This window comes from Saccoglossus kowalevskii, chromosome 8, assembly GCF_978046115.1.
Source record: "Saccoglossus kowalevskii chromosome 8, keSacKowa6.1, whole genome shotgun sequence".
Classification (NCBI taxonomy): Eukaryota; Metazoa; Hemichordata; class Enteropneusta; family Harrimaniidae; genus Saccoglossus; species Saccoglossus kowalevskii.
Window position 1 is genome coordinate 16849108 of NC_140648.1, and position 27108 is coordinate 16876215.

At 36.3% G+C, this 27108-nt stretch overlaps 1 protein-coding gene across 1 annotated transcript; it reads right to left on the minus strand.

Moving 5' to 3' along the window:
* On the minus strand, positions 1-24128 carry LOC102802353 (BMP-binding endothelial regulator protein-like). The gene is made up of 11 exons (XM_006818865.3): positions 23990-24128; positions 20172-21214; positions 9606-9712; positions 4073-4157; positions 3438-3471; positions 2884-3000; positions 2458-2577; positions 2299-2325; positions 1230-1462; positions 660-958; positions 1-311 (listed from the first exon to the last, which is right to left on the minus strand). The coding sequence occupies exons 4-11, from the start codon at positions 4148-4150 to the stop codon at positions 296-298; spliced, it is 924 nt and encodes a 307-aa protein (XP_006818928.3). The 5' UTR covers positions 4151-4157; positions 9606-9712; positions 20172-21214; positions 23990-24128; the 3' UTR covers positions 1-295.
* Between the last annotated feature and the right edge of the window lie 2980 nt (positions 24129-27108).

Below are 27108 nucleotides of genomic sequence, written 5' to 3' on the forward strand. Positions count from 1 at the left end.
TTCAACCCAAGCAAACTATGTATTTAGCAGGCATTGAACAGAACCGACATATTGTTGATCTCTCAATAATGTAAATCATCATAGTATGACCGTTTACATTTAAACAGTGACTGTGTTGCTACCACGAGGCGGAGTTTAAGTATTTAATATTTATAAATGAAGCGTCCTTAAACAGAATAATACAGGTGGACACGCTGATGGCGATATAATATATTATTATAAAGCCGCAAACTATACGCGATTCAGACGAATATATTCATTAACTGTTCCGGTCATTGTAGGTCGGTCAATCTCTTCAATGATTCTTGCAACTGTTTGTGTTAGGAAAAAATACAAAAAACCAACACTTAGTTTGTGTCAAACTTAATAAGAACAAATGTTAAGTACATTTAATACCAGCATGCCTTGGTTTACTAATATGATTGCCAATTGGGCACGTGACTATTTTTGGTGTAGTTGAAAGGTTTCAAAAGTAGTATACAGGAAACACATTACCGACATGTGAATATATTATTAATCACTTGAATTAATATACGATGAATGTACACAGAAATTGATGAAATGTATATAGGAATATCACAAATTCTAAACTACGTATTTACGTGTGTCGCTGACATTGAATGTAATATACATTATGTAGTGTATTAATCTTTCCTTACCTTCCCGGTACTATCCACGAGTTGGTGAAATCATCGACGTTATCCAAAAGTTTTCCATTGGCGTCTTTGAAATCATTGGTTGGATCGTCATCAGCGTTGCCTAGGAGACCACACACGTTTCCATACAGCAATGGCTCAATGTGAATATCAACAAATCGGTCGCCGTCCCACATGACGTTAAATCTAGATGGCATTTCTACGTTGATAACATCATCGATTAATTTAATGTGGATGACATTACTATCAGCGATGATCAGTGACCTTGGCAGTGAATCCAATGATGTGACCTTTTTATCAATCTGAAAAATCATCACAAAGATTCATTGGCATTCACTGAAAAAGTGTTTGAATCCATTATAATCAGCATGTATTGGATTTGCACTGTGTTGAATTGCCGGGTTCTAGTTGAACGTATCTAAATGCATTAAACACTACCGGAAATGTGAAAAAAATGCATTTATTCTGAATGCTCTGTATAATTGTCCTGGAAATTAAATCATACTATGCAAATAATGACAATATGTACACTTTGGTGAGGGCAGGAACGTTTGAACTTTGACCCATACTCACAATAATTGAATTGTTCTGGCCCATTTCGATGATGTGGCGATCAATGCGTACTGTGACAGCCCAGACCCGTGTCACTTCTTCACCGTCCCGACCTCTCTGTATTACTTCAACTTGGAACGCAGTACTTTTCCTCGGTCCACAGTTTTTCATTAATATATAGGAACAGTTTCCTTGGAAACTAAACTTCTTGCTATCGAACGTTCGGTAATGTGGATCCCCTCGCCCAGATCCATCTGTATGATACACAATTGAATAATTACAAATGCATTGGACGTATTAAGTCTTCATATTAAACAATTACCCTGAAGTGTGGGAAAATTTTAATTTTAGTAATGTTTTAGTGCTGAACATTTTGTTTTAAGATAAAAGCCTACTCATAATTTTTAACAGAATTGGTCATAAATCGCATGACAATGTTTATTAGTTCATTTTGTACAATCATGTGTGTTACAGTTAAGCTTTTTGAGAAACGTGTTCTAATATCATTTCTTGAAAATGTTTAGAACAATCGCATAGAACACAATGTTAAAGAAAAATTGCATTTGTTGACACTTATTAAAACCCAGATTTTTTAAATAATTCAGAACACCAAAATATACTCCTTCATTAATAATATGATTTTTTTCAACCTGTGTCACCAGGTTACATTTTGAGATGTTGCATAACATTTTTGCCATAGGAAAAAGCATTATAATAGTGCCAAAATGGCGACTTTCCACTAAAATACAACCATCAATTTCTTGAAAATAAGGCTGGTGACCCCAAACCTTTTTTACGTCAATTTCCTTATATTGCCTTGGAGTACAGTTTATTGCAAAATGAATAAATTCTGCGTATTTTAATTTATGCGTAGGCTTCTGCCTTTATAAAACATCGATAAATTATTATAGAATGATTCAAAACTGAAACGATACAGAAATTTAAACAAACGTTAATTTCTTTCCTATCACGTTATAACTATATAAATTGTACTCGGATTTTGTGTTTCCATGGTGAGACTCACACACGCCAAGCCTACACCGATGTATTTAATGCAACGTAGTCAGAATGCGTGAAAATAATCCCTCACCTTTAGTTGGTTCCGGAACTTCGAGAGCTTAAAAAAAATTACACGGGGTTAATTATTGTTGTACAGTCATATTGACGAGTAAAGCCATTTTGAAACTGTCACAGATTTCAAATAATTTGCACAATTTCATGATATAAACTCAGAAATAAATAAACTTACATATGCAGCATTTTTTTCCATTACCACATTCACATGCAGCACCGCCCTCAACGTCATTTGGGCCACAAGCTCTTTTACATACGCCGCCACAGTCGGAACAGTCATCAATCTGGGGATCGGCTACGTTTAAATAGATAGACATGTGGTAAATGCTTGAGTTTTTCACGTAATAGACAACACCATGACGATGACATCCTCGTGGCAAAACATGTGTACTCGTAATCATTAGCTACCTTTTTTTTTTAACTGGCTCACTTCTACCTAATGCAATGTCATGTTTGTTTGGCACGTTTGTTTGTGAGCAGGATTAACTAAGATGCGGATGATCTCTCTGATAATGGCAATAACGAAAGTGTGCGGTATAACATATGCAGGCAGAAGTAAACATGCGTTACCCGCCCTAAACAGGTACAATGATTAACTTACTTATACAGCATACTCCGCGATTGTTTTTACATGTGCATTCGGTTGAACCGACCAGCTCGCCGATCGGGCACTCGCTTTTACAACTTCCATCACAAACGTTAGTACACACGTCAGCCACTGCAAAATAAAATTCCTATATGGAGTCACCGACGACAAGTATCGTCATACATAACATAATAAGAACCATTGGTTATGTTTTATTGTTTGTAATAACTTAATAAATATGCAATATATAGCTATCAGCTCGTAGGTAAAACAACAAATCATGTTTCAATTACACATTTTAATATCGATGTCATTTGACCAACACGTTTGGGACTATCTGTATTATATTTTACTCAAAAAAAATCGATCGTTCGCCCGTCCCGGATTATGCGTAGGCCAATCACGAAAGGGTAATTAAATACCTCGTTCAATACGGTTATATGTAAACATGGGCAAACTACCTAGAACTGTTTGCATGTTTGATTACATAGAGCAAGCTAAATATTCAGATTAAATATTCTATAATAAAGTTCACACTGTATAATGTACACACTAATATGAATAAATACCTCTAGGAAAAATCTCCGACAAGAAGCTATTGGACTGAGAAAAAAAAATATTTAAACAATGTTATTTGAAAATGCAAAATCTGCCATACAATATTTCGTGTCTTACAAGGATCAAGTACAAGGGGGAAACTGTCATGGGGTCGCCAAAACTTTATTGGGTTGTTCGTGTTCAACGTAATGCAATTTGGTTTGACCTTAGATATCAATGGTCGCCAATATCTCGCCGAGAGCGATAGAGCTGCGAGACTTATGCCCCTCTCGGATCGCAATCCCGGGGGTCTATTGCAAAGCAACGTCCGAAATCAAATTTTTCTGAAGCTACATTCAGAGAAAACAACCAAAACACTCATAGTGTTATAATCCCACACTGGTCATATTGAAGCGGGAGGGTCGTCACCTGCGCACGCGCGGAAATTGAGTACCAAGCGACAATAACAACACACCACGCTAAAAACGCAAAAGCTCATGGTTAGACGCTTGCTTGTAAACAATGACACGCTATGGCCATCTGACGCATGCACAAGTGACGACTACCCCGCTTTAATCAAATTTACGGTGAAATTCCAAGTATTAGCTACCGCTGCCGCGAGATAATATAGAGAAACCTACGGTCCACTTTAAAATGATGTACTGACCTTCGCATTGCCTAGTGGAGTTCCGACACACAGGTGGGAAAGTAGAAGACACACTAGTAACTGTAACGACTTCATCATTGTAATACTGTAGTAGAAAAGCATAGACGTTATATTCTAATTCAGAATATGTTACAGCAATTGTGACAACAACAAATGTCACTGCCCGTATTAAACAAAGAGCCATTCAAGATTTTGCACTTCACTTCAATATTGATATTACACTTCGCCTGGACAGCAAAGCGTGGGCCTTTAAAAATATTAAGTTGGTGATTGAGTGAATATCCATTTTTAGAGAAGGATAAATTTGAACTGTAATACTACATGGACTGAATGAATATACTGAATATTCTAACATTCAACGTTGTTATTAAGTTCGAATGCCTCAAAAGCTTGCATATTGTTGACCCGCATTACTACTACGTGTCAGGTGGAGATACAAAGGAACGTTAATATAGCGTTTAAATACTGATGTTTGTATAGCCTGACTGACATTCAACATAATCCACTCAGAAACTAGACTCTTAACAGTGGAAATCAACGCTATGATAGTTTGTGGTTGAACTCACACAAAAAAACATAATCGAAGAGAAATTGGAAGTTGTAACTAAAACTCAAAGTAACATCGCTTAATTTATAGAGTGCGGACTATACTTTCGATGTACATTTCACTTCTGTGCATACAACTTCTTGTTCTATCACCAAAAACAAATAATTACATCAAACGAATTGAAAGACAAATAATAACGTCATCGAAGGGTTTGAAATATGACATCAACATGGCACGCCACGCAAATAAGGCGAGAACATATATGCGACCCAAATATGGAAATAATAAGACGATATATTAGCATAAAATGATATATACATTAATCACAGTACAATTCATCTTTGAAACTGAAACTAACATAGTATAAGATTTGGTCACTGAACTCACAGATCTTTCATTTTAGATTATTGATTTTATGGTAGGCTTGGTTCGAAGGACCAATCGAGTACTTCCCCTAGTGTCAAATATCCGATTTTTGTCGGCGAACGAGCTACCTATGCACACGTCTCGTTGAGTAAATTAGTTCAGTTCTTCAAATGTAAATGTGTTTTTCAACTAGGAATGATATAATCAGGACATTGCACGTATACGTGTTTGCGCACTTTGACGATAGTTTGTATTTATGTTGACATGGAATGATGTTAATTTACCCTAGGGGTTTGGTTACAAAACCATTTGACGCACGATAATGCACTAAGTGCTAGAGGGTGGGATTTGCATCTCTCATTATACGGCTTAACCTGAGCTAACAATGCTCTCTGAGGGTCGACAAAACTATAAAATATATATATACGCCATTTCATTTTATTTCTGATGCCTTGTATGCTTCATGATGCGCTTGCGCAGTTATCCATGCTTCATATAATGTCCGATCATTACTGTGTGAAATATAGGTATTTATCCTAAATGCCAGTTTCGCGTGATAAAGTACTATTTTTTTGCAATTACTGTGAATGCAAATGATTCGAGTTGTCTACGATATCAGACAAACTACGTTTTACGGACGCCTACAGTTTTCAATTCTTCCGACTGTAACTTGGTAGTACACGTACTACGCTCGGTAATTCAACGATGGCTGTGTCATTATGGCGGACAGCATTCACTCAAAAATTGGCAAAAATGTGTCTTAGGAACTGTACGCATTTTGAAGTTACAACAAATAGTGTAACTACAGAAGGGTAAGTTGTTTGTTAGCCGTGTTCAAATGTAAAATGTATTTTTTTGTGATTTGATCGTCGAATGTGCTTTTCAAAAATGCCCATAATAAAGTTAGTTCAGTTTGTATGAGGTTTTTTTTCTTTTTCGCAAAATAAAACTGATTATAACTGACTAAAATCCCGATAATTTCCAGGAGCGACGTCATCGGGACTCAGAACCCCAACCTCCCTCCCACCCACACTCGCACTTCAGGCTCGCTCTAGGTGCTTCACAATGAAGTTGACAAGCCCCTGTGGTTAGATCGCTTAATCTGATACTCAATGTCCGGTTTCATGATGAAATATAGGCACCCACCATTCAACTGACATTAGACGTGTAATCCCTTGGTGAAATATAGGCATTCACTTTTCAACTAATGCTCAATTTCATCACCCTTGTGTGGAGTATAATTACCCTTTTGTAAATTAATGTATGATATATCAATCTTTTGGGACACATTCACCCAATCAACCGGTGTATGATGTATAGGCAATAGTATCCTCCCTCAACCCAATCAATGCTGTCAACTTCCCTGGAGAAATACACATAACCTCGATTCAATTAAAACTTAAGGTCTATTCTCTGGAGGTCATATATGTTTCTAATTGTCGGTGCATTTCTGGCTCTGTCTCTCATCTATGATATCGGTATTACCTATACGGACTCTTGTCAGATGCCAAATAGCTACAGCAATGGTGGAATTTCACTGCTATCCATGCAAGTAAGGAATATCTGTGATACGGGGGTGTATATTCAATGCCAACTGTTGTGATGTAAGATATATATACGACAAGTAAGTAATAATACTTTTCTACTATGCATCATACGCCTAGGGTTTCCGACCATGTGGCCACTAGTATCTGTAGAAATTGTATCGATTTCGGAAATTAGAAAAAAAGGTTTTTAGCATCTTTATAACATAATTAGTATCAGCTGTGTCACAAAAGGTGTAGTAGACTCACGTCTGTCTTAGCATTCTTCAATTGTTTTTCAGTACAAATCGAGTCCGTGGTGTTTTGTCCTGCGTTTGCAACGCGTCGACAATTGACAAATACGCAAAACACTTGTGATGTTGAGGCTTGGATTATGTATTTATTATCGCTACACAGAATAAAACTAGACCATGACGCGTTTCACTATTGTTCCGTTTATGACCGCTGGTCGGCAACAGTCTACGGTCAACTGCAACAGTTTACGAAAATAGGGAATTGGAAAGTGCAAACTAATACATCGCATTAATTTACATTATATTTTGCATCCATATCTGTCCAGCAATTCCATTGAACGCGCAGGTATATCCACGCTACAATCAAAGTGTGGAAAAAGTTGTTTTCCCAATACTAAGTAAATTGTTTGTATGCCGTGAATAATGAACGCATCTAGTTCAGAGAGAAACAGAATAATCTGCTGCAAAATCAACTGTATCGTGCTATCATGATCACAACGCGACATCACTGGAAATGAAAAATGAAATATCTTTATGAGCATAGGTTTTCCTTGGAGGAAGAAATGATAAATATTTCACCCTATCATAACTTAAAGGATAATTCTTGGAATAATGATATAGGCGGCTCATGTTCATACGGAATGTTTATGACTATAGCATTTCACGCTGTTCACAGTGACACTAAACATGTGGTTTAATGGTATACCCCTAGGGTAGGTTCTCATCAGCTTGGATCTAGTAAGACAAGAGTAGTTCACAATTTGCCAAATCTGATGGGCACGTGTTTTACCATGTATGATTATGTATTCGCTTGATACTGCTACTATTCTAGTCATTGTGACACACTAGGAGAAAATTAATGTTGAAAGTTATGATGGTAGAGATTGTTCATAGGATCTTGGAGAGTTCCCCAGATCTATCTGGCATCGTGAGCTACGCCTATCATCTTTACATTATATGGAGAACTGGCCAGGCACAGTTCAAAAGTATGAGTCAGCTGGTAATATTGACCCATATCATTTTAGTTGAATATTTGATTTTCCGTACAAATTAAAGTTGATTTCTGTTGGCAATTGAAGTGGCGTCGTTATCTACATGTGTTAAATGCACATCATAATTCTATCAACATCGCTTCATCTCTGTTCAATTTCAACGTGTAATCTTATCATTCCGATTTAAATAGATGTAGTTAACGTAGTTATCGTATCTTGGCTCCAAGCAAACGTTTTTGGTTTACTGTGTTTTATCATTACTCCAGTTATAGCTAGAAATTTAGAATATCAGCCTAATATAATTAAATAATAACAATATTCAGGATATTCAAAAGTTCGAAAGGTCCATTTAAATATTTCAAATAAGAGGTTTGGTTCAAATATTTTAAATATCACCTAACATGAAACAAATGACAACTGATTATGTGTTAAAATGTGTTTTGGTTACTGACGTACTTAAATAGTTACAATGTTGCATGTGTTATGTGAATGCTAATCACATGTTAATGTATTTCTCAAAACCCAGCACTAGAGGGGATTGGAACTAGTACACATTGTCAAACGCTAATATACAAATATAACTATAATATTATACATGCACATACAGTCTATATTTCAAACCTATGAAAAAATGACGGGATCGTGTTATGTTTAATTTACTTTGAAAGTCTTTGCTTTCGAAGTGAATTGTGTTATTTGTATATAGTATGTTTTAAAAGATTGTCACATTTTGCAAAACAATTCTGGGCTTGAAAGCGTAATGACGTAGGGGAATCAATCATGGTGAGATGTGAATAATGACCAGTCGTTTTAATAGAGGATAAAGAATAATTAAGAATTAAAATAACTCATAATTTCTAATTTCATATAAGACAATTATTTTATATCTGGCTTGATTTCAATTTCAATTTATAATTTCTTTTTTCCAGTCATATATTGAAATTTACGTGGCCGCTATCGGTCATTGAGACTGCGCCAATCTCGTTATGTGGGAAATAAACATCAAATGCCACGTGTGTTAATATAAGTTACTACAAATAGTTAAAAGCAAATTGCGATTGGAATTTAAATCTAGTCATATCAAATTGAGAGTTACGATCGATTGAATCACATTTTTATTTTTTTATTAAAACCAGCGTTACTGTGAATGACCATGAACCTAATAACATTGTAAATTCTCTTTTTGTTCAGAATAATTTAAGGTAGCTTCACGGGAAAACGAGTTAAACATTGATCTGTGATTAGGACATTCCTTCCTAAACATATATACTTACTATAACAACCTATACATCATCTGAAAGCTTAGATATGAGCGAACATGATAGTGAATATGCCGAAATAATGGTTATCTACAGGATTACCGTACGACCTTACATTTCCATTATTGTACGACGTTTTTTGTCACTTTCAGTCACCAGTGAATTGTACAGCACGTAATGCTGTGGGCTGTTTTCCGGTATGTGTATTTTCTTTTTAGCTACGCCGAAAAACTATTGCTGCCACAAGCTTTCAACTGATGTACAGATTGTAATAGTAGCATGCATTTGAAGAATGTTTGAATCACATATTACTTTTAACGTGTTTTATTCCTGTTGTAAATTAAGAGAAAGTGTATAATTTCTAGGATTAAGTATTCCGTTGACGGAAGGGAAACTTTTGTATTACCTTAATACAAATAATAGTTAAGCATGTGGCACAACACCCTGGACGCAAAAAAAAACAAAAAATCAAACAAATAAATACGTACCGGTGGGTTCAACTAAACAAGTACTGAAATATTGTCATTTGGGTTGACAAAGCCAGCAAATGCATTTAGGCACTACGTACCCTGTGCTCAAAAATACAACCTACCTCTATCACTGTGCTGGAAATATACTCTTGGTTCTTGGTGTTTCGCTGTGCTGGTCCTCTGTGGCGTAAATGCTTGATATACAATCCGAAAACACCCAATCAGGATTCTGTTCGTCCAATAACAAATGAGAATTAATATTAATTAATATTCAAAAATTGATACGTTATGAGTATCAATCTGTGTGATACTCGTTTTACAAGCTGTTGCATTAATATATTCGAAAGTGAACAGTCGCCAAAGATGATTTACCGCCACTTTTTGCGAGGGTTTATATCCTTTATATTTTAGTGATCAATTACGTAATTCATGAATTAATTTGGCAGGAAACAACTTACAGCGAGAGAGATCATACTTCCGAAACTGTTCTTCTTTTTATAATACCAATAAGGAAAAAAACAGAAGAAAGTAACTTGGCGACAACTAATATATTACTAAATCACAGCCAAATCGATTTCAACTCAATTGGTGACGTGTGGCTAATTGGCTAAATAACTCACAATATGTGGCGGGATATACTAACATGCGTAATTGCGTGTCAAGCATGAAAATATGCACGTCTCTCAGAGTGTAATCTTTTAGACAATCACCTGTTGTGCGTGTTAAGGAGTGTTAACTCAACATGTCGAATGTTACAACGGATTTGCTAATTAACTATTTATTTTGTTTCAATCAGACATTCATTTCCGGATTGAGTACCTGTTGCTGGGAGCTTGGGTGAGAGGAAATGCTGGACACTAATAAACAGTTAACACCAGTATATGAATACCATAGATATTCCATGTTTAAAAAGTACATATTGTCTTCATGCGAATCCCGATTAGAGTTGGAATAAAAAAAACACGGAGATTTTGCGGTCAATGTGAATTGTCTCGGTAATGACTGTTGTCACTTGTATCAATGCCCCAAAACAAAAGTTTGGCTAGATTTTGTGAAGTATGACTTGGAGACTGAAATGCATGTACATTACAAAAAGCATTTCATAAGAAATGACGTTTGTGTAAATAGAAAAATAGTAGTGATTATGCCCTTCCGCAAGATTAAAATTTCCCCTTTCTAGCGTCCGGGCAAATGTTTTTTTGTGTCCCCGAAATAATTTACTTGCTAATGTGTTTATGCGAGACGCATTGCAGTCGATACAAATTGATTGCAATCGTATTTTTCCCTAACAAAACAGTTTTCGATGTGGTCTTAACGAAAACTGTCCACATTTTTTTCCGTTTATCCAGGGTGAAAATAGATACAGCTAAAAATAACAGTCCGACGTTAAATAAAAAAAAACAATAATTTAAAATAATAGGCCTAAGCAAGTAATCTTCATTTAAAAACTCCGCAACGTAGATTGGTAATATGGAAAAATGAGAACGATGTCGTCAGTAACGTGAAGCTGTCACCCTACTAGTGATTAATTGATTTATCAAGTCAACTTACGTATTATAGAACTATCAAGCATCGGTAATTAATGATGTTTTTTTGTTTTTCAAGTGGGTGGTCATGACATGTAAGTTAACATTTCACCCACAGTTCGTGCGAATTCCTGTTGATCACGTCACATCTGGCCTGTCACTTAAGTGTATATTTGAAAATGTACAATTTGCCGATTTTTCTTTGTTATTGTTGGATTCATTTTACGTTATATCCTATTTATTCTGTCAGTGGATTGCTTGCGCGTACGCCATCATTCGTAACATGCCTAAACAAAATACCATCATTGTTCATAATGTGAGTACTTTCTAATTCTACGTCTTGTCTAATTGACTGAATGTAGCGCAAAGTTGCTAGATACGATATGTGAAATTATCGTCTCCTAATATTGTGCATGGGTATCAGTGACAATAGAGTTTAATTATTTGTAAATTGTGCACGCAGCCTTGACGACGACAGTACCCAATTTATTTCCGTGTATCTGCATGGGCACGAAATTTAACTAGGAATAACTTTCTGACATTAATTGAAAAAAAAATCACCATACACCACATTCATTCTGATGTTGATCTTAGTCTGTATTATTCAACTTTGATATACGTGGAATTCTAAGTTTAATAATGGTTCACTCTTTTCGAATCTCCCAACATCCATAGTCTTGGTAATGTAATTTATTTCCCATTCATTTTTGATTGGGTGTGACGATATTTCTACTCTAGTTTGTTGAGCCTTATTCTTGTTGAAACTGTCACTGATCAATTCGCATATCCTGTTAATTGAGAACTCGAAATACTACTTAAACACGCTGCAGTACAAAATGGTTTAGTGATATGAGTAGAGACCAGACACTATAATGGCATGTCGGTTTTCAAGTGCCTGTTTAATTTAGTGAGTAACTTGAGGCTACAATGTTTCCATGCCGATATCAACGCATACTGAAAAAAAGCAATCTTTAAAATATACTCCACAAGTTGGGATGCGCCGGGCTGGCAATGTATTAGTAGTTGGAATGACTGCCAAAACTACTGTGGGTTCCGGTGGATGGTATCGTAATTGTTTTTGTTGGGGTATTATTATTTTGGTTCATTATAATGAATCGATGAATTCTCAAGTTCAAATAAATGTAATGCAGGAATTTATAAGTATGTGTATAGAAGGTTTCGTCATCCGTATCTAGCCAATAGCGGTGGTGAAATGGAACACATGCTGCACGCTTACCAAGAATACGACTCAAATATTAATGCAGGTACAGGTTGGGTACGTTTTCTCACATTTTGACCGTACCGAACTCAAAAATGATTATGAAAATGGACAATTTCAAACTCTCAAACTACCACACAATACATTGTTTCAGCTATTTCCGTGCCAATTTCTGAAATAGATATTAATTTCTCACGTGAAGCGCATCAGCTGTAAATGGCAGCAAGCTGGGGATAACACCGTCAGCGTCCGTTCATTATCTGATTACTATGACTGTGTGTACTAATGGGTGATTGCGTGGGTTATTTACAACTCAGTGGTGTTCGTTCAAAATCTAAGCGAAATGTTTTGATAATCGTTTTAGTTGTTCACAACAACATGGCGACACAGGTAACACGGTAGAAGTGACTGTCCCATGTGTAGAAAACATCTGGAGAGTGCCAATGTAGCGACATATCATGGCGACATGTCGAAGCTACAGGCTCTTAGATTTCAGAAAAAAATGAGAATTACAATTACGATTATATATACAAATTACTGACTGTTTCATCAGCCAGACCATTTACAAAAATGCATATCATTTTCAATTGCCTTAGAGTAAAAACAATAAGTAAATAACTATCAGTCGTGATTTTTTTAAATATGATAATAGGAAATCAGAAAAATGTTAATGAATGAACGAAACATAAGAGAGAATCACCAAAGACATTTCAAAACTATTCTATCTAACAATTTTGAATAACTCAAGAATGTACGTATTGGTTAAAATTAAGCTCAAATATATATGTAAACATAATGAATATATCAACTTGAAGTTCGCTAGTATGAGAAAGAGCTAAGTGAGAACCCCACAGTTAATTTATTGAGAATGGGTCTATTTCAAATGTAATGGTCTATTCACAGTAAAGGGCACAAAACGGGGGCTCTGCCTAGAAACGTACTTGTTGATTGGATAATGTTGAACTATCTAATTAATATTAACTAGAACTAATATCGATGTCACAATATCAATTCCGGATTGGTCAATTTAAATTTAAACATTCGTTTTGATTTATAAAGATGTATATTTATAAAACGTTTATAACGACCACAGCTTTATATACGTCGATATGATCGACTTGTAATTTGAAAAGAAAACATAAATGTCGGGAGACTTGTGGTGATTGAAGCAGAGTTGAATTCTATATTCAATCCAATTACTGCAATTACTGTAGTCACGGTGTCTTCTGTGGGTGTGTGACTGGCTGGCGAAAGGAGAGCTGTTTATCTGAAAGACTGTGGATATACGGCGGTCACACGTGATAAGAATACATAAATAATACATAATAACGTGCGCTTTTCCAGCAGTGTCGTCATCAAGTATTGTAATATACAAGTCTTGCCAGTCGTTATCATATATTGAGACACGTCACCAGCCCACGCAAGAACGGCGGCGCTGGTAACATTAATACGAGTGATGGGTTGTCATACAACGGACTTGCGCTGGGGATCGTCTATTGGAGTACATGAAACTGCTCTTTAGTATGCTCTTGTCAGTCAGTTGACAAGTCATAGAAGTTATCATTGCCAGGTTAGATAAGTCACCAGAGACCATTCAGAGTAATAAGCTTTACAGATGTGTGAATGGCAGTTACACACATTCGTTTGTGAATGATCGTGACTACCTGACATCTACTTGGAATACTCCATCACAGGATAGCAGGTAGGTGTGTAAGAGATAGGATGTCGACTGTTTGTCGTAGTTCACTCCTAAATATTCAATATTCCAAAATATCCACATAATTATTTTCGGGTATCCAACAAGCTTAGCCGTGAGAGTTCCAGATGTTGAAGCAAGTACGTAAGCTATCAGTATCTTCCTTCTTGTTTCGAAAGAAGAAACTGCATTCTGGGTAATTGATCCATCTAACTCTTATTATGTGTATGTAGTATGTGTAGTATTATTTAACTTAGTTACGTTTTACTTTTTAGAATATCAATTACACTTGCCTGCCCGCAAAATATTTGAAAACATATACAAATTTCACGGGTTTATTTGCGAGGGACGACACAAACATTTAATCGAGTCTCTCTCTGCTAATGAATATTTATTTGCCCCTGGTAGGAAAACGGCGAGCCAGGTATAGCGACTAATAAATCAGGTTTATAACGTAAGACTAACAATTAACATTATTTATGGCTGTTTTTGATACTGGATCTTCTCTCGTCTCGTCTTTCTCTAAGTGCCATTAATTCTAAGGACGCATATGACGTCACACGTTGGTCGAACACTTTCAACAATCTTCAAACAATGTTCTTAGACCGTGTTGATAGTTATATTAAAACTGAATCTCATACACGTGTATGGGTTACCTTAGATACTTATATTTTAAATGTTTCAAGTATGAAATACTAGAAAAGATCACATATAATACTTAAATTAAAGTTGTTAATCAAAATTAAAGCATTGTTTATTGAGGACTTCATGGTGAGGATGACGATATGGTGATGACATTTTAATTCATTAATTGAAATTAATGTTGTCCAAGACCAAAATGGGACTATTTCAGATTATGATCATTAAGATTTATTGTTCATTCGTCGTCAGTCGATGTTTACGTATTCGGCAAATAAGTGCATGACTCGTATGCATTACTCAAAACAGCGCCAAATCAAGTCACCAACAAGTAAGAAAACGCAATATTTGACAGTGATATATGGAACTAAATAAAATCATATTTCCGAGGCTGAACAATTATTGGCATGTCAATTAAAGTCGTGTTACGTTCCACTGAAGTAAATCCACCGACATCAATCACTGTATTGTGTTGGACGTTAAGTAGACAGATTATAAATGATCATTACAGTGTGGGAGATTATTGAATGTTTGGTTTTCTGTGACTAATTATATTTGCACTCTATGACGTAAGATTCATATATATTATATTATAATATAGGATAACTATTGACAAACTATTAAAGTAACACTTAAAAATATCCCCCTGTGATATGAGGAACCTAATGAAAACGAATTAGGAAAAACTGTAAAAGCTAAACAATGAAAAACATTCTTACAATGAACTGATTAAGATTAAATACTTAAATACCGTGATGAACATTGTTAAACTGTTTGATTAATGTTCAATATTCACCAAGCGTAAAGTCAAGGACACGGGAACACAAGGATTATGAATACCAAACATACTAATGTTACTATACGCTACATAGTAGTGTACGGCACTGGATATATTCATATGTAATGTTCATGGTTCATGCACTAATCTGATCAGATTATATTATTGGACATCTGTTGAGTCATGTAACAGTTCTAAGTACAATATAGTAGTTATCGACTTAGTCAGTTGGTATTCAGCATTTATGAGACATAATAGATTTTGTTTGTTGTGTCGCATCAAAGTTGCATGAAACCAACAAAAGGAACACAATACTCTACCAGCATTTCCAGAAGGAATTAACTATGTATTGAAACAATCTAGTCCCTTCCGTGAATTCCTTAAGGCACTATGCCAGAGGCCTGCCCAACTAACACATCAATTGGACATAGATAGTTACCATCGTCGGGATCATTTGGTACTCTTCCTATCGGTCGCTCATTGACTAGGTTAGCATAGGTGTAACTCAAACAGAGTGAGTCTTTGGTCGTGAATAGCTTTCCTCGGGCCCGGTAAATCTCCATATAATCTGTTGATCTGCACAGGAATCCTTGAGTTTTGTTTCACTCGAGTCCCTACAGAATGATTTCCATTGCCACTCTGAATAATATTGTGTTTTCCTCCATTTGCGAAGAGCCGATGCAGAACTTGTACAAACTCCATCATATAACCGACAACTGCTTCTTCTAGGTGCACTGCTCTGGCGTTCGTAAAATTTTGTTTCTTCCAAGTTTACCAATATATGGGCCGACGTAATCACATGCAGTCAGGTAGAAAAGTTGAATGAATAGAACATGGATCAACCATGACCTGGGTCTCAATCTGAAGTTTGAGGATTCTGCATTTTTATTTTGATAATCTTTGTAAAAAAATCCAAGCACACAACCCAATATTCACTTCTCACTTTGGTTGTTTTTGTTATTGTTGCTACCTCATAATTCCCTTGCTGTTTTACATTTTGAGTTATCAACTATAATATGTGGTGGTCATATCATTGGGTAAAAGAACCAGATGTCTTTTGTCATATGAAGTCTTTCGAATACATTCCAACATGAATAATATTATCCTTCTCAAAGATGTTCAGGGACTTGATCATCCATATAAGTATCCTTGTTCAACAACCTGGCGGCCACAGGATGTTCTTTCCTAGCTTCTTTTGCAGTTTTCCTTAAGGCAGTCAATGGAATGTCCCCTTATATTACTGAACTGCATGCTGAAAAAAGAAAACAAATCATTGGGAAGGTCTGGATTCTTCTTAACACTCATTCATGACCATTGAATGCAGTCGATAAGATGAATACAATTCTGAATGGTGAGCTTTTCTTCTCAGGTCGTATAACTGGGTGATAGAAAATGTGATGTACTTCTTTATTTCTTCTTTGCTTAAATGTCTGGAAAATCCTTTTTCTGTTATTTCTTTCATTTGATGGTCAAACAACATTTTTCTCGTTCTTCATTAGTTGCGGTTCAATGGACGCCAACTTTGTCACACACTGTTTCGTATTGTTGGGAAGGTTTCATGTGTCTCTTTTCCCTAGGATAAGGTACCATCCATATATTTTCTGTTTTTCCTACAGAACAGCCACATATCATTATACTGCTGTCTTTCAGTAGGCAATAACTTTAATTCATCCAATGACTTACACTAAACTGTTTGGCAACTTCACGTGCATTTGTCAGTGGACCAATAACTGTCAGATTTGTCATCTAGTCATATTCATGTGGCACACAATTGTTAAAAGGTTAACCGGCCTAATCGTTCCTCCATGCATGCCTGGATAGTTCACTCCAATCAATAAGTCAACACTGCAATCTTTCTCCTAATTTGTATCTTTGGTTTTGCAACAGTAGTAATCTCAAATACACCAACAGCTGATAATGTGTGATTTTTCTGGTTGAAGAATATTTTCAGTTTGTAGATTCCGGTTTGGTGCTAATGTCGATGTTGATGGCCTTTCAAGACCAAGTTGCTCTACAATAGCAGCTACTCTGACTAGAATTCACCATGATAATCTCTATGACATCTCAGCTACTTATACTTCAGAACACCGTTTTCTTTGAGACTTAATGGTGTGATATCTACCTCAGCTAAAGCAAACAGACGTGCATCCACATTACGTGCATTTATTTACATCCCGAATACTTCCTCAATGAAACTGGTTTCAGGCGATTTGAATCATTTGAATCACTGTTCTGCTATTGACTCAGATCGACTTTATATACCCTGAGATTGACTCTTTCTAACTGGTAGAGTAGTTTTAAAGTTAGGAAGCTAAGTAGGTTTTCAAGTGAGGCTTCCTTCCATTATGTTGCAGTTGCCTGGCCCAATACTGTGATTTTCATTTCATATTGACCAGCATGTAAATATGACTTTGACTTCAATGATCCTGAGCGATTGCATCTGAAATTTTTCTTTGATCTTCATAATACAAGCCAAGCATCATAGTCTGGTCAAATACCTTTCAACATTTCCAAAGGTTCACCAGTTCAACTGCTTCTCAGTATTCAGATGGCATTCCTATCATCACACAGCGGGACTGCCATGTGCTTGAGAGTATTCACGTACATCCCAGGCAAACACTGGCAGGTTCGGTTTCTGAATATTGGGGAAGCCGTTTGGGCGATGGCAGTGTCTGGTTTGTTTGTCTTGGTCAGTTTGTTGGCCTTGATTGGTGACCAAGTTTGGTTCTGAGGGTTAAATATTCATCAAAGCAGTTTTGGAAGTATTACTACCATGACTGAATATAAGCACAGGTAAGACGTTTCTAGTTAGCATTAGAATAATATCGCCACAGATTGGCAGAATCGGACTGTCATTACAGATTCACAAAATCATGTATAGTATCATATTTTCCCTGACATGACTTTGAAACATCACGGCGGGTGTGGCATGCCAGCAGCAGATGCTTACCCTTCACGTGCACCTGGTCTGACTTATTGGTACTACTATAATTATAGATGGCAATCGTTTCTATAAACTGTTATTTTATGGTTTTCAAAGCAACACGGTTACATCACGAGTACGAGCTGCCATTATAAATTTATGTTTTTGTTTTATTGTTTCACTAAACGACGTCCTCAATGTTCAGAAATGAAGTTTCGACCGAAACATGTAAAAGATAGTAAAGCACCCTGTCACTCCAGGTAGACTTACACTTCAGTACACCACAGTCCTAGTAAGTGTAAAGAACAAAAATATTATCATCTCGTTATGTATACCGACAGTGAATGTGAAATGACCTTTGTTAGTTTATTCATTCTAAACAATTTTGAATATTTAATGTTTAATACACAAACGCGGTAAAAGAGTTGTCATCACAATATTACAACAACAACCAATTATTGGCCATGACGTTTCACTGTTCGTACGAATATGTCGTGCTTTTGTGAAATACTGACGATTAGGGTTGTTGTGTCTAAACTACTCATCCATCGCCAGTACAGTCATGTGACGTATGAATTGTCCTTGCGGCAAATTATTAACGTGGATTAATTGCGCCATGTATTGGTATTAATTGGAGGGAGAGGTAATTAACCACGCGGGAATATTCTTGTAGTAAACAGATTTTTTTTGTAATGTGGTAAATTAGACCATCGTATCAAAGACTGCGATTTAGAGCAATTCTTTCTCGTCTTTTTAGCTTCTTTCTTAACTGTTTTTTTTTAGCCTGGTTTAGTTTGGTATGTAGCAGCTTTATTTATATTTGTTATTTGATGAAATCCACTACTTTTTTGCCTGCTCCATCCACAGGGAGCCCAGGAACTATGGCGATCAACTGTATGCACTCCCTATGGGGGGTATCTGGTAGCTAGTGTTGCTGGTAGCGAGGTATCTGGTAGCTGGTAGCTGGTAGCTGGTAGCTAGGTAGCTAGTGTAAGAAATAGACAAAGGATAAAGGCTCCGGCGAGCTCATATATTTTAAATTGGAAAAAACAGACGAACAGAATGAAAAATAAAATCTATAAGAAATACCATGTTGGAGAAATTAGTTGCTCTTTCAAATTTCGCCAAAAGCCTAATCTATATTTTATATATATCTGCAGAATAAATCAAGAAAACCAAACAAATTGGCTCCATGTATGAATGTTTAACGGTTGGCCCGAACGCATGGCACAGTTGGAGGCGAAGAACCAATCACAAGACTGGTTACGAACCAGTTGAGCAAGGCTAACCGAGTCGTAACCTCGATGTGGTTCGTAACCAGTCTTATGATTGGTTGTTGACAAATGCTAAACAGGCCACGCCTCAAACTGTTAGTCTGTTTTTTTCCAGGTTAAAAAATATGAGTTCGCTGGAGACGTCATCCCTCCCTTGTCCATTTATTACACTAGATACCAGCCGATATCCCCCCCCCCTCATAGGGAGTGGAGTGCGTACAGTTGATCATAGTTCCTAGGCCTCCTGTGCTCCATCTATATATGTTAGTGGGAACGCCATTGTCACTGGGGTTATATGATAGAGGGCAGTGTGTACTAAAATTGTATTGTGTTGAATTGTATACAGAGAAGCTCGTTCAGGGAAAGAAATGTGTAATAAGGGTAAAATATAAACAAGACCGATCAGTAGAAATAAATATTATCATAGAAATCATAATATAACTGGAGACGTTTGTATTCGAAAAACAAAATTGACTAATTGAACACTGGCATTATAAAACATAGTGCAACAAGTGTGACCTTGCTTTAATTTCTAATTGCTGGAGAGAATCACTAGAATGTAGAAATCTAAACAAGGCACTGAGAAAAATAAATAACAAAAATAACAACAACAACAACAAAATAATTACTCACTATAATGCCTTTCTCTCAACATTTTATGCTAATTACCAATTACATAAAAGGTTGGTAATTTTTCAATAACAAGATTCAGGATTGTGTCTACAAGTGAAAAAACGACATTATTAATATATACGAGTTTGATATACATCCAGTAAAGTTGGAAATTTAGCTACCATTTAATTTCGCTGATCCAAGATGTTGTTATTTTAAAAATAGAGTGAGATTGTTAGAACTTTGGCTAAACTATTATGATTATGTTAATTTATGCATTGAGGAAAATTTTAACAAAAAATGTTAATTGTTGTGAAAATGTAAATGTATATGTAATGCACGATCTTTAAAAGAACCTAACAATGTAAGTAAAAAATTCGAAAACTTCCATTCACTCGACAACCAAATATTAACGACAGTCATGGAATGTATTCCAGAACTCGTATACATTCCTCATCCCAGAATGCGAACACATAATGTGGCAAGGTTCAAATGTCAAGTGATGTCCGGGCTTTTGTCGGTACAACTGGACAATTTAGACATGACGTCGACATGACTGATTAAATAAATTTAGGACAACATAGTCGACTGGAAATGTCACTGCGTTCCTTCCTGGCCTGGAACAATGTGGTATATCTTCAGGGTGTATTCGTGATGTCATGATTCATGAATGACGTCACAGTGTTTATCTAAACATAGGCAGTACCGGAAACAAGTATCTTCCCATTCAACTATGTGGTTCACTAATTAACAATGCTACCAAATTATAAACCACAGTTACACGGAACAAATAGCTTGCTTTTCTGCTATTGTGTAGACTATTAACATTATCAGGAAGCAAATACTCATGATCAAACAACCAATACCACTGTGTCTCATTATATAGTACACAATATCGTTACTGCCGTGGTCAAATGAAATTCCAAACGCCAACAGAAAGATTCCACCGAATACAAAACACAGGAACGTAAACAGTAGACCGATGAAGACGCACCCTTGACTGCTCGTAGAAGCACGGCCATAATATCGCTGACCGTCGTATGTATATGGCATTGTTACGTCACCTGGAAAAACAACACAGATGTTAATTTAATCATCAGATAAAATAAAAGGATGCACAACAGAACCAAATTCGCGGTAACAATACATGTGACAAAATTCAGAAATAAGTAAGGACAGACATTTCCACTGTTCCAAATGGCATGGTTAGTACATGGATCACGATCACGGTCTCGTGGTTCTCGTTGTTCCCTGCGTGATTTTGGCGGCCATTCGCGTCCCGGTTATGTTGTGATTTTACAGACCACGCTAATTTAGGAGGAATGTAATATCAGCCACAATTTATACCTCTACATAGTATGTGATTGGAGCTACGATTGTTTGCAAACAAAATCATCAATAGTTTATTTTTAATGAAATTAATAAATGGAGATTAGAGATGTATTTATGTGTTAATCCCATTCGTCAACTAGTTGCAATTTTGTAGATAAGAATACACACCATGATATTCCAATACGCGTACAATATATATGTTTATGTGTGAAGCAGTGCTATCAACAAGTCGTCACCTGTATGAACTATCCGACACGTATATGATATTTGAGAGCAATATATGGGAATAAAAAAATAATCTTATTTCAGAGGCTAAACAATTATTGGCATGTCTGTTAAAAATCGTATTGCATGCTACTGACAGTAAATACACCCGACGATCAATCACTGCATTGTGTTGGACGCTAAGTAGACAGATCAGAAATTGACATGTGTGAGATTATTGAATGTTTGGTTATCCGTGACTAATTATATTTGCACTCTATGACGTCAGATTCATATATATTATAATTACAATATTATATGTAGTTGACATACTAATGAAGGATTGCTGGAGATAAATATAGCTAAAAATTGGAATTGACCCGTACTTCTGATTTAGAATGAGACTACACACAAATATCTACAAAATAATGGGGAAAGCAATTTATGTTAGACTTGGCGAAGCATGAAAATACTAACTTTCTGCTAATATGTTTGACTAATGCATATACATTGATCGACTGTATAAAATAATATCTGATAATTAAACTTTTTTACTGGTAATATGTACTACAAACTTTTCAGAATTCTGACGTCATGTCAACTTACTTCTCTCTTTTCACATATAACGTATATAGGTGTTAGGCACAGAATTATAAGTAATTAGCATAAGGTATAGTAGCTACAAAGATAGCATCAGACTTCCGAGAGTGTCCTCACTGGGAGATCGTCAGAGACACTTTTGAATTAAACTATGCTATTGAAGACGGAGCAACGGGATCGAAATCTGTGGAACGCGATAACACTGTATATATTATTATACCTCGTGAACTAGACAGCCAATCAGATTCGCGCATTGCAGGTGGACATATTCATGCGTCTGCCTGCTGACATATTCTTATGTCTACATCCATCCGGGTTCTTTCCTTCCTCCCGAATTTACCTGATTTACCCCCTAAAATTGTTATGCCACTGCTGTAGGTGTTACGTATTGTGTGGGTTGACATTACATGTATATTTAAATATTACGTATAGTTCATTTATATCTAAGCCGTGTGTGTGCAGTGTTTGGCGTCAGTCGCATCCTCATGTGTTTGTAAAAGATCACTGATCTTGAACTCTCTCAACTTTATATTTGTGTTCATACATTGTACTCAGTTCTACGGGGACGCCCTGGGAGATTGCCATGAAGAGTACCACAATTTATGTTTTAAGAGATATTCGGTATAATGATACAAATGTTCATCACACAAACGCTGAAAAATACAGTTTAATGACCCTCGGAGCCCAATGTCAACCTTGTTTTCGCCAATGAGCTCTTCGGGTCGCTAAAATGTTTATAACACATCACTCGTTATTACTTTACTGTAATTGGTCAAAACAAGATCACGTGTTATCGGCTAAATTACCATAGTAGCGCAAGGGAAATTACTAGTTCCCTAGGGAGACTATTACATAGTGCCCCGGGATGACGTCACTCGTCACCAATATGTCGTCTGCTAGTTCGGTCGGTGATATCGATGGTCCGCCTCGAAAGACTGGACGATTTAGCTTCAGTTCAGAAGAAGAATTTGACATACTAGTAGAAAATAAAGATGCACCGAAGACGAAGGACGCAATCAGGTTTTCTAGAAGCGTCTTTACATCGTTTTGTGAAGAAATCGGGACACCACTAGCAGACGTCGAGAAGAAGACGGCAGACGATCTATGCACGTTCCTCCGGCAATTCTACGTGTGATGTGTTATAAAACACATATTGTGAGTTTAATGTCCATCACGCGCTGTTGTGGTGTATTTGTATACTGTGTGGGGTTTCATGTATTTGCTTCTCCATCTCTATTTCTAAATTCGTATTTGTAATGTTGTCTCTGATTTGTGTGCATCTGTCGCCGCCGATAACGATGTCCCGAAAATTGCAGATGCTCCGAAGACCTAGTGCATTCCAAATACACCACACGTAGTTAAAGGGCAGTGGTCTTTGCGCCGCGTCCTGTTCGATATGGAACTCATATCTACGTCACACAACGCGTGTAAAATACATTGTTTGTTTACATTGAATTCGAACACGCGTTGCTTAACGACCACCGTCCTTTAAGAGGAAACTCTTTCTGTTTCGCCGTCAAAGCTGGAGCCACCTTTGACGATTTACTGGTAACTTAGAGCGACTTTAAGCCCTGTAATCGTAACTGTAATCGCCCACGATGCGTACAGTGTGTCCAACTGTGGAACACTGATCTGAATCAGGCAGATTAGAACGTTTTATCTAGAAAAAGGCATTAGAGTTAGTAGGGATTGGTCATACTTACTCGTTTGAAGCAACCATGTTACGAACACGACGCCTTGTTTGTACACTCTAAAAGCTTGGTCACGATATGTGTTGATTTCAAATTATTTTGATATACGTCATTGTTGTCCCTGGTATATCCTGCTTTCCAGTAACTCACGAATACCACTTCCGTACATGCGCAATGTAATGAAAGTGTTTTGACCTTGAATGACCTTCAACGCCAGAATGACGGGCGATACGAGTATGTTGGTGTACATATAGACATATAGTAACTATGGATGTCACTGGTTGGTGTTATCTATTTTGTTCAGTGACAAAATATGTTTGGTATTCTAGTCTTCAAAGGGCATTAATTCGGAAGGTCATGCTATCGCCGCTGAATGCACTATATACAATAACACTACTGTAAAACATGTCTTTTCAGCTAGCATGTTATTTTAGCTATTTAAATTTAGCTAATCTGTTATTTCGCTAATTCAAGATGCAGCTAATTTAACAGAAATGATATTCTCATAATGAGAAAGTCGACACATTAGCTAAATTAAGATTCTGTTAATTCATGCCAAAAGTCAAATTTGCTAAAATTGCATGCAGCTATTTCAACACTTACAGGTAGAAGTTTACTTATAATATTTGAAAAGTTGCTATAAATAACAAGACAAAATTAAATGGTTCATTATGTACAATCATGGAGCTATGGTTTCCTAATAACACGAAACTGCATTCTGTCGTGTGTTATAATACAGAACAAAATATTGTTTTGTAAATAAATTAGTATAAAAGAGTACCCCAAAAGTCATATTTCATTGTGTTTTTTTCATCCTATGTAACTATTTTACTATTTTAGATATGGTATAATATCGTCACCATAAAAGCGTTCTACGTAAATTGACAAAATGATTAACTTCCTGAAAATAGGATGGGGACCCCAAGTCAATATCATTATATTGACGGTAGTACATATAGTGCAAAAAGGAGTCATAACTGAATATTTTCATGAATGAATAGTTGTTTTTTTGTCCTGCCTTAAACGTCCGTTGTCCGCGCTCCATTTCATGTTTGTTACAGACTGAAGGGCTCCATCTCTGTCCGTCTCTGTCTACTCAGCTTGGCCAATATAAACTCAGCGACGGGAGATGGTTATTGTTTTTCCTAAGGCTCGATTATTTCTTAGGATGATGTAGCTGTGATGAGTTTCGCTTTCCTTCATCAAATGTTGATTATCCCCATTACCAGCAGTGCGAATAATGATGGCTGTAGTGGTTGGTGGACACTCACTGACCTCACCGTCAATCAACTTGAAATTTTGCTAGCGCCACCAACGTTGGATTGTTTCACATTTTAGGTCCGTCTCCTCACAGGCAGTCTGCAGACAACAAGTGTCACTGGGCATTGAAGTACTAGTATGTTGTTTTATTGCATTGAAGTACTAGTATGTTGTTTTATTCCATCAACGCTTTTATTGAGGCGTCATTTCTGGCTTGTCGAAATGTTAGATAAGGTATCGTTTTGCATGAACATTAGACTATTTTCCTGAAACAAACATAATTTAGTAACTTATAATTAGTGAGTGACTGAGTTCAGCAAATCGCGTTACTTTTTAGCGTTAATGATATATGTCATTAATGTCTCGATAACCATACATATGTTTTCAATTTTCCGAGCGTGGTAAAAAAAATGTATAACTGAATGGGACTACGGACTCGCCAATGATATTGCTGAAGAAGAATTATTGCACACCCAGTCCAATCTGAAGTGGTTGTATACTTATATATTTATATATATACGATGAAACGACCAGTGCCGCGCCTCAAATTGCAACATATAATTCTATTTTTGAATCAATTTACATTATGAAATTGATTGCCACGGTCGTCGCTGTGTCCCTTGAGCGCCCTCAACGCCTTCAATGCAAATGTTAGAATATGCACACCGACTGTCAATCGCAGTGATCAAACCCGATTTAAGTAAAAGCTCCGTTGCTGCCGATGTCAACAGTCTCATTTTGAATTGGCTGATTCACCCCCAAGCTTACATCCAGTTCAAATTCCAACATTATGTGTTGTTATTTTTTTCCTAAATGTTCATCGTCTGCGTGTTATTTTGCACGGTGCAATATTATGGAAAAATATTAGTTATTATGGTTATTTGACAGTTTGCTTCTAGGACGCCGAGATACTTTGTAGTAATTTTCATTTTTATTATTACTACACGAGATTATTAAATCTGACTAAATAGGATTACGAATTTGTTCTGTTATCCCATGTTTCTATTGCACGGCTTCTAAAAGCCCAAAGTAACGCAATCATTGTATGAATGGTAGCGTTATGTCTAATTTGCATAGCAGGTCGCAATCACCCAACACAGATTACCGTCAGTTTACCGTATTTTTAGAGCTATCACTATAGTTATGGTTTCGGTATGTATTGGAAACATAGTTGCTAAATTTGCAAGTAATTCAAACCACGACAGTTTCACAATTCACAAAAAATCGTCACGAGACATTTCTGTGCACGGAGAAGTTGAAGTTTGGAGAATTTAAATTGACTTCTTAAGGTAGCGAGAAGGGAAATTTTCACTTTTTTCTTGATTTTTCAAAAATTGATAAAACGGTTACTGCTTTATATCACACACGCGTTTTAGTCGATATCTGAAACTACCAGAATTAATGATAATTTTTATAAATAAGAAACACTGTGTAAAATCATCAACACCAAGAAATATTTGCGTATTTTGTGATATTTAAAATTCAGATTGCCAGTTATTTTATACAGTAAGGTCTCATTACAATCAACTGCAGGTATATATGGCAAACACTCATTATTGATACTGAAAATTTGGTAACCTTGTGATTTCGTTATTGTTTATACACAGATGTTTACCACAAGAAAATTATCGTCTGCCACAGACTTCAACTTTCGATTTATGGTGCTTTCATATTTATTTCTGTATGATGAAACATATACCCAAGTGTCGGTCAATATTCAGTTTCCGAAAAAACATATTGACCGTGGCGTAGTAATTTTCTCCGTCTTCGCGCCTTTAAAACTGAAATAATAAAATGGATCTTATCTTTCAATGCGCGATTAAGGTTAATATTAAAAACTACAACGGCTTTAATTAAATCTCAACACAAAT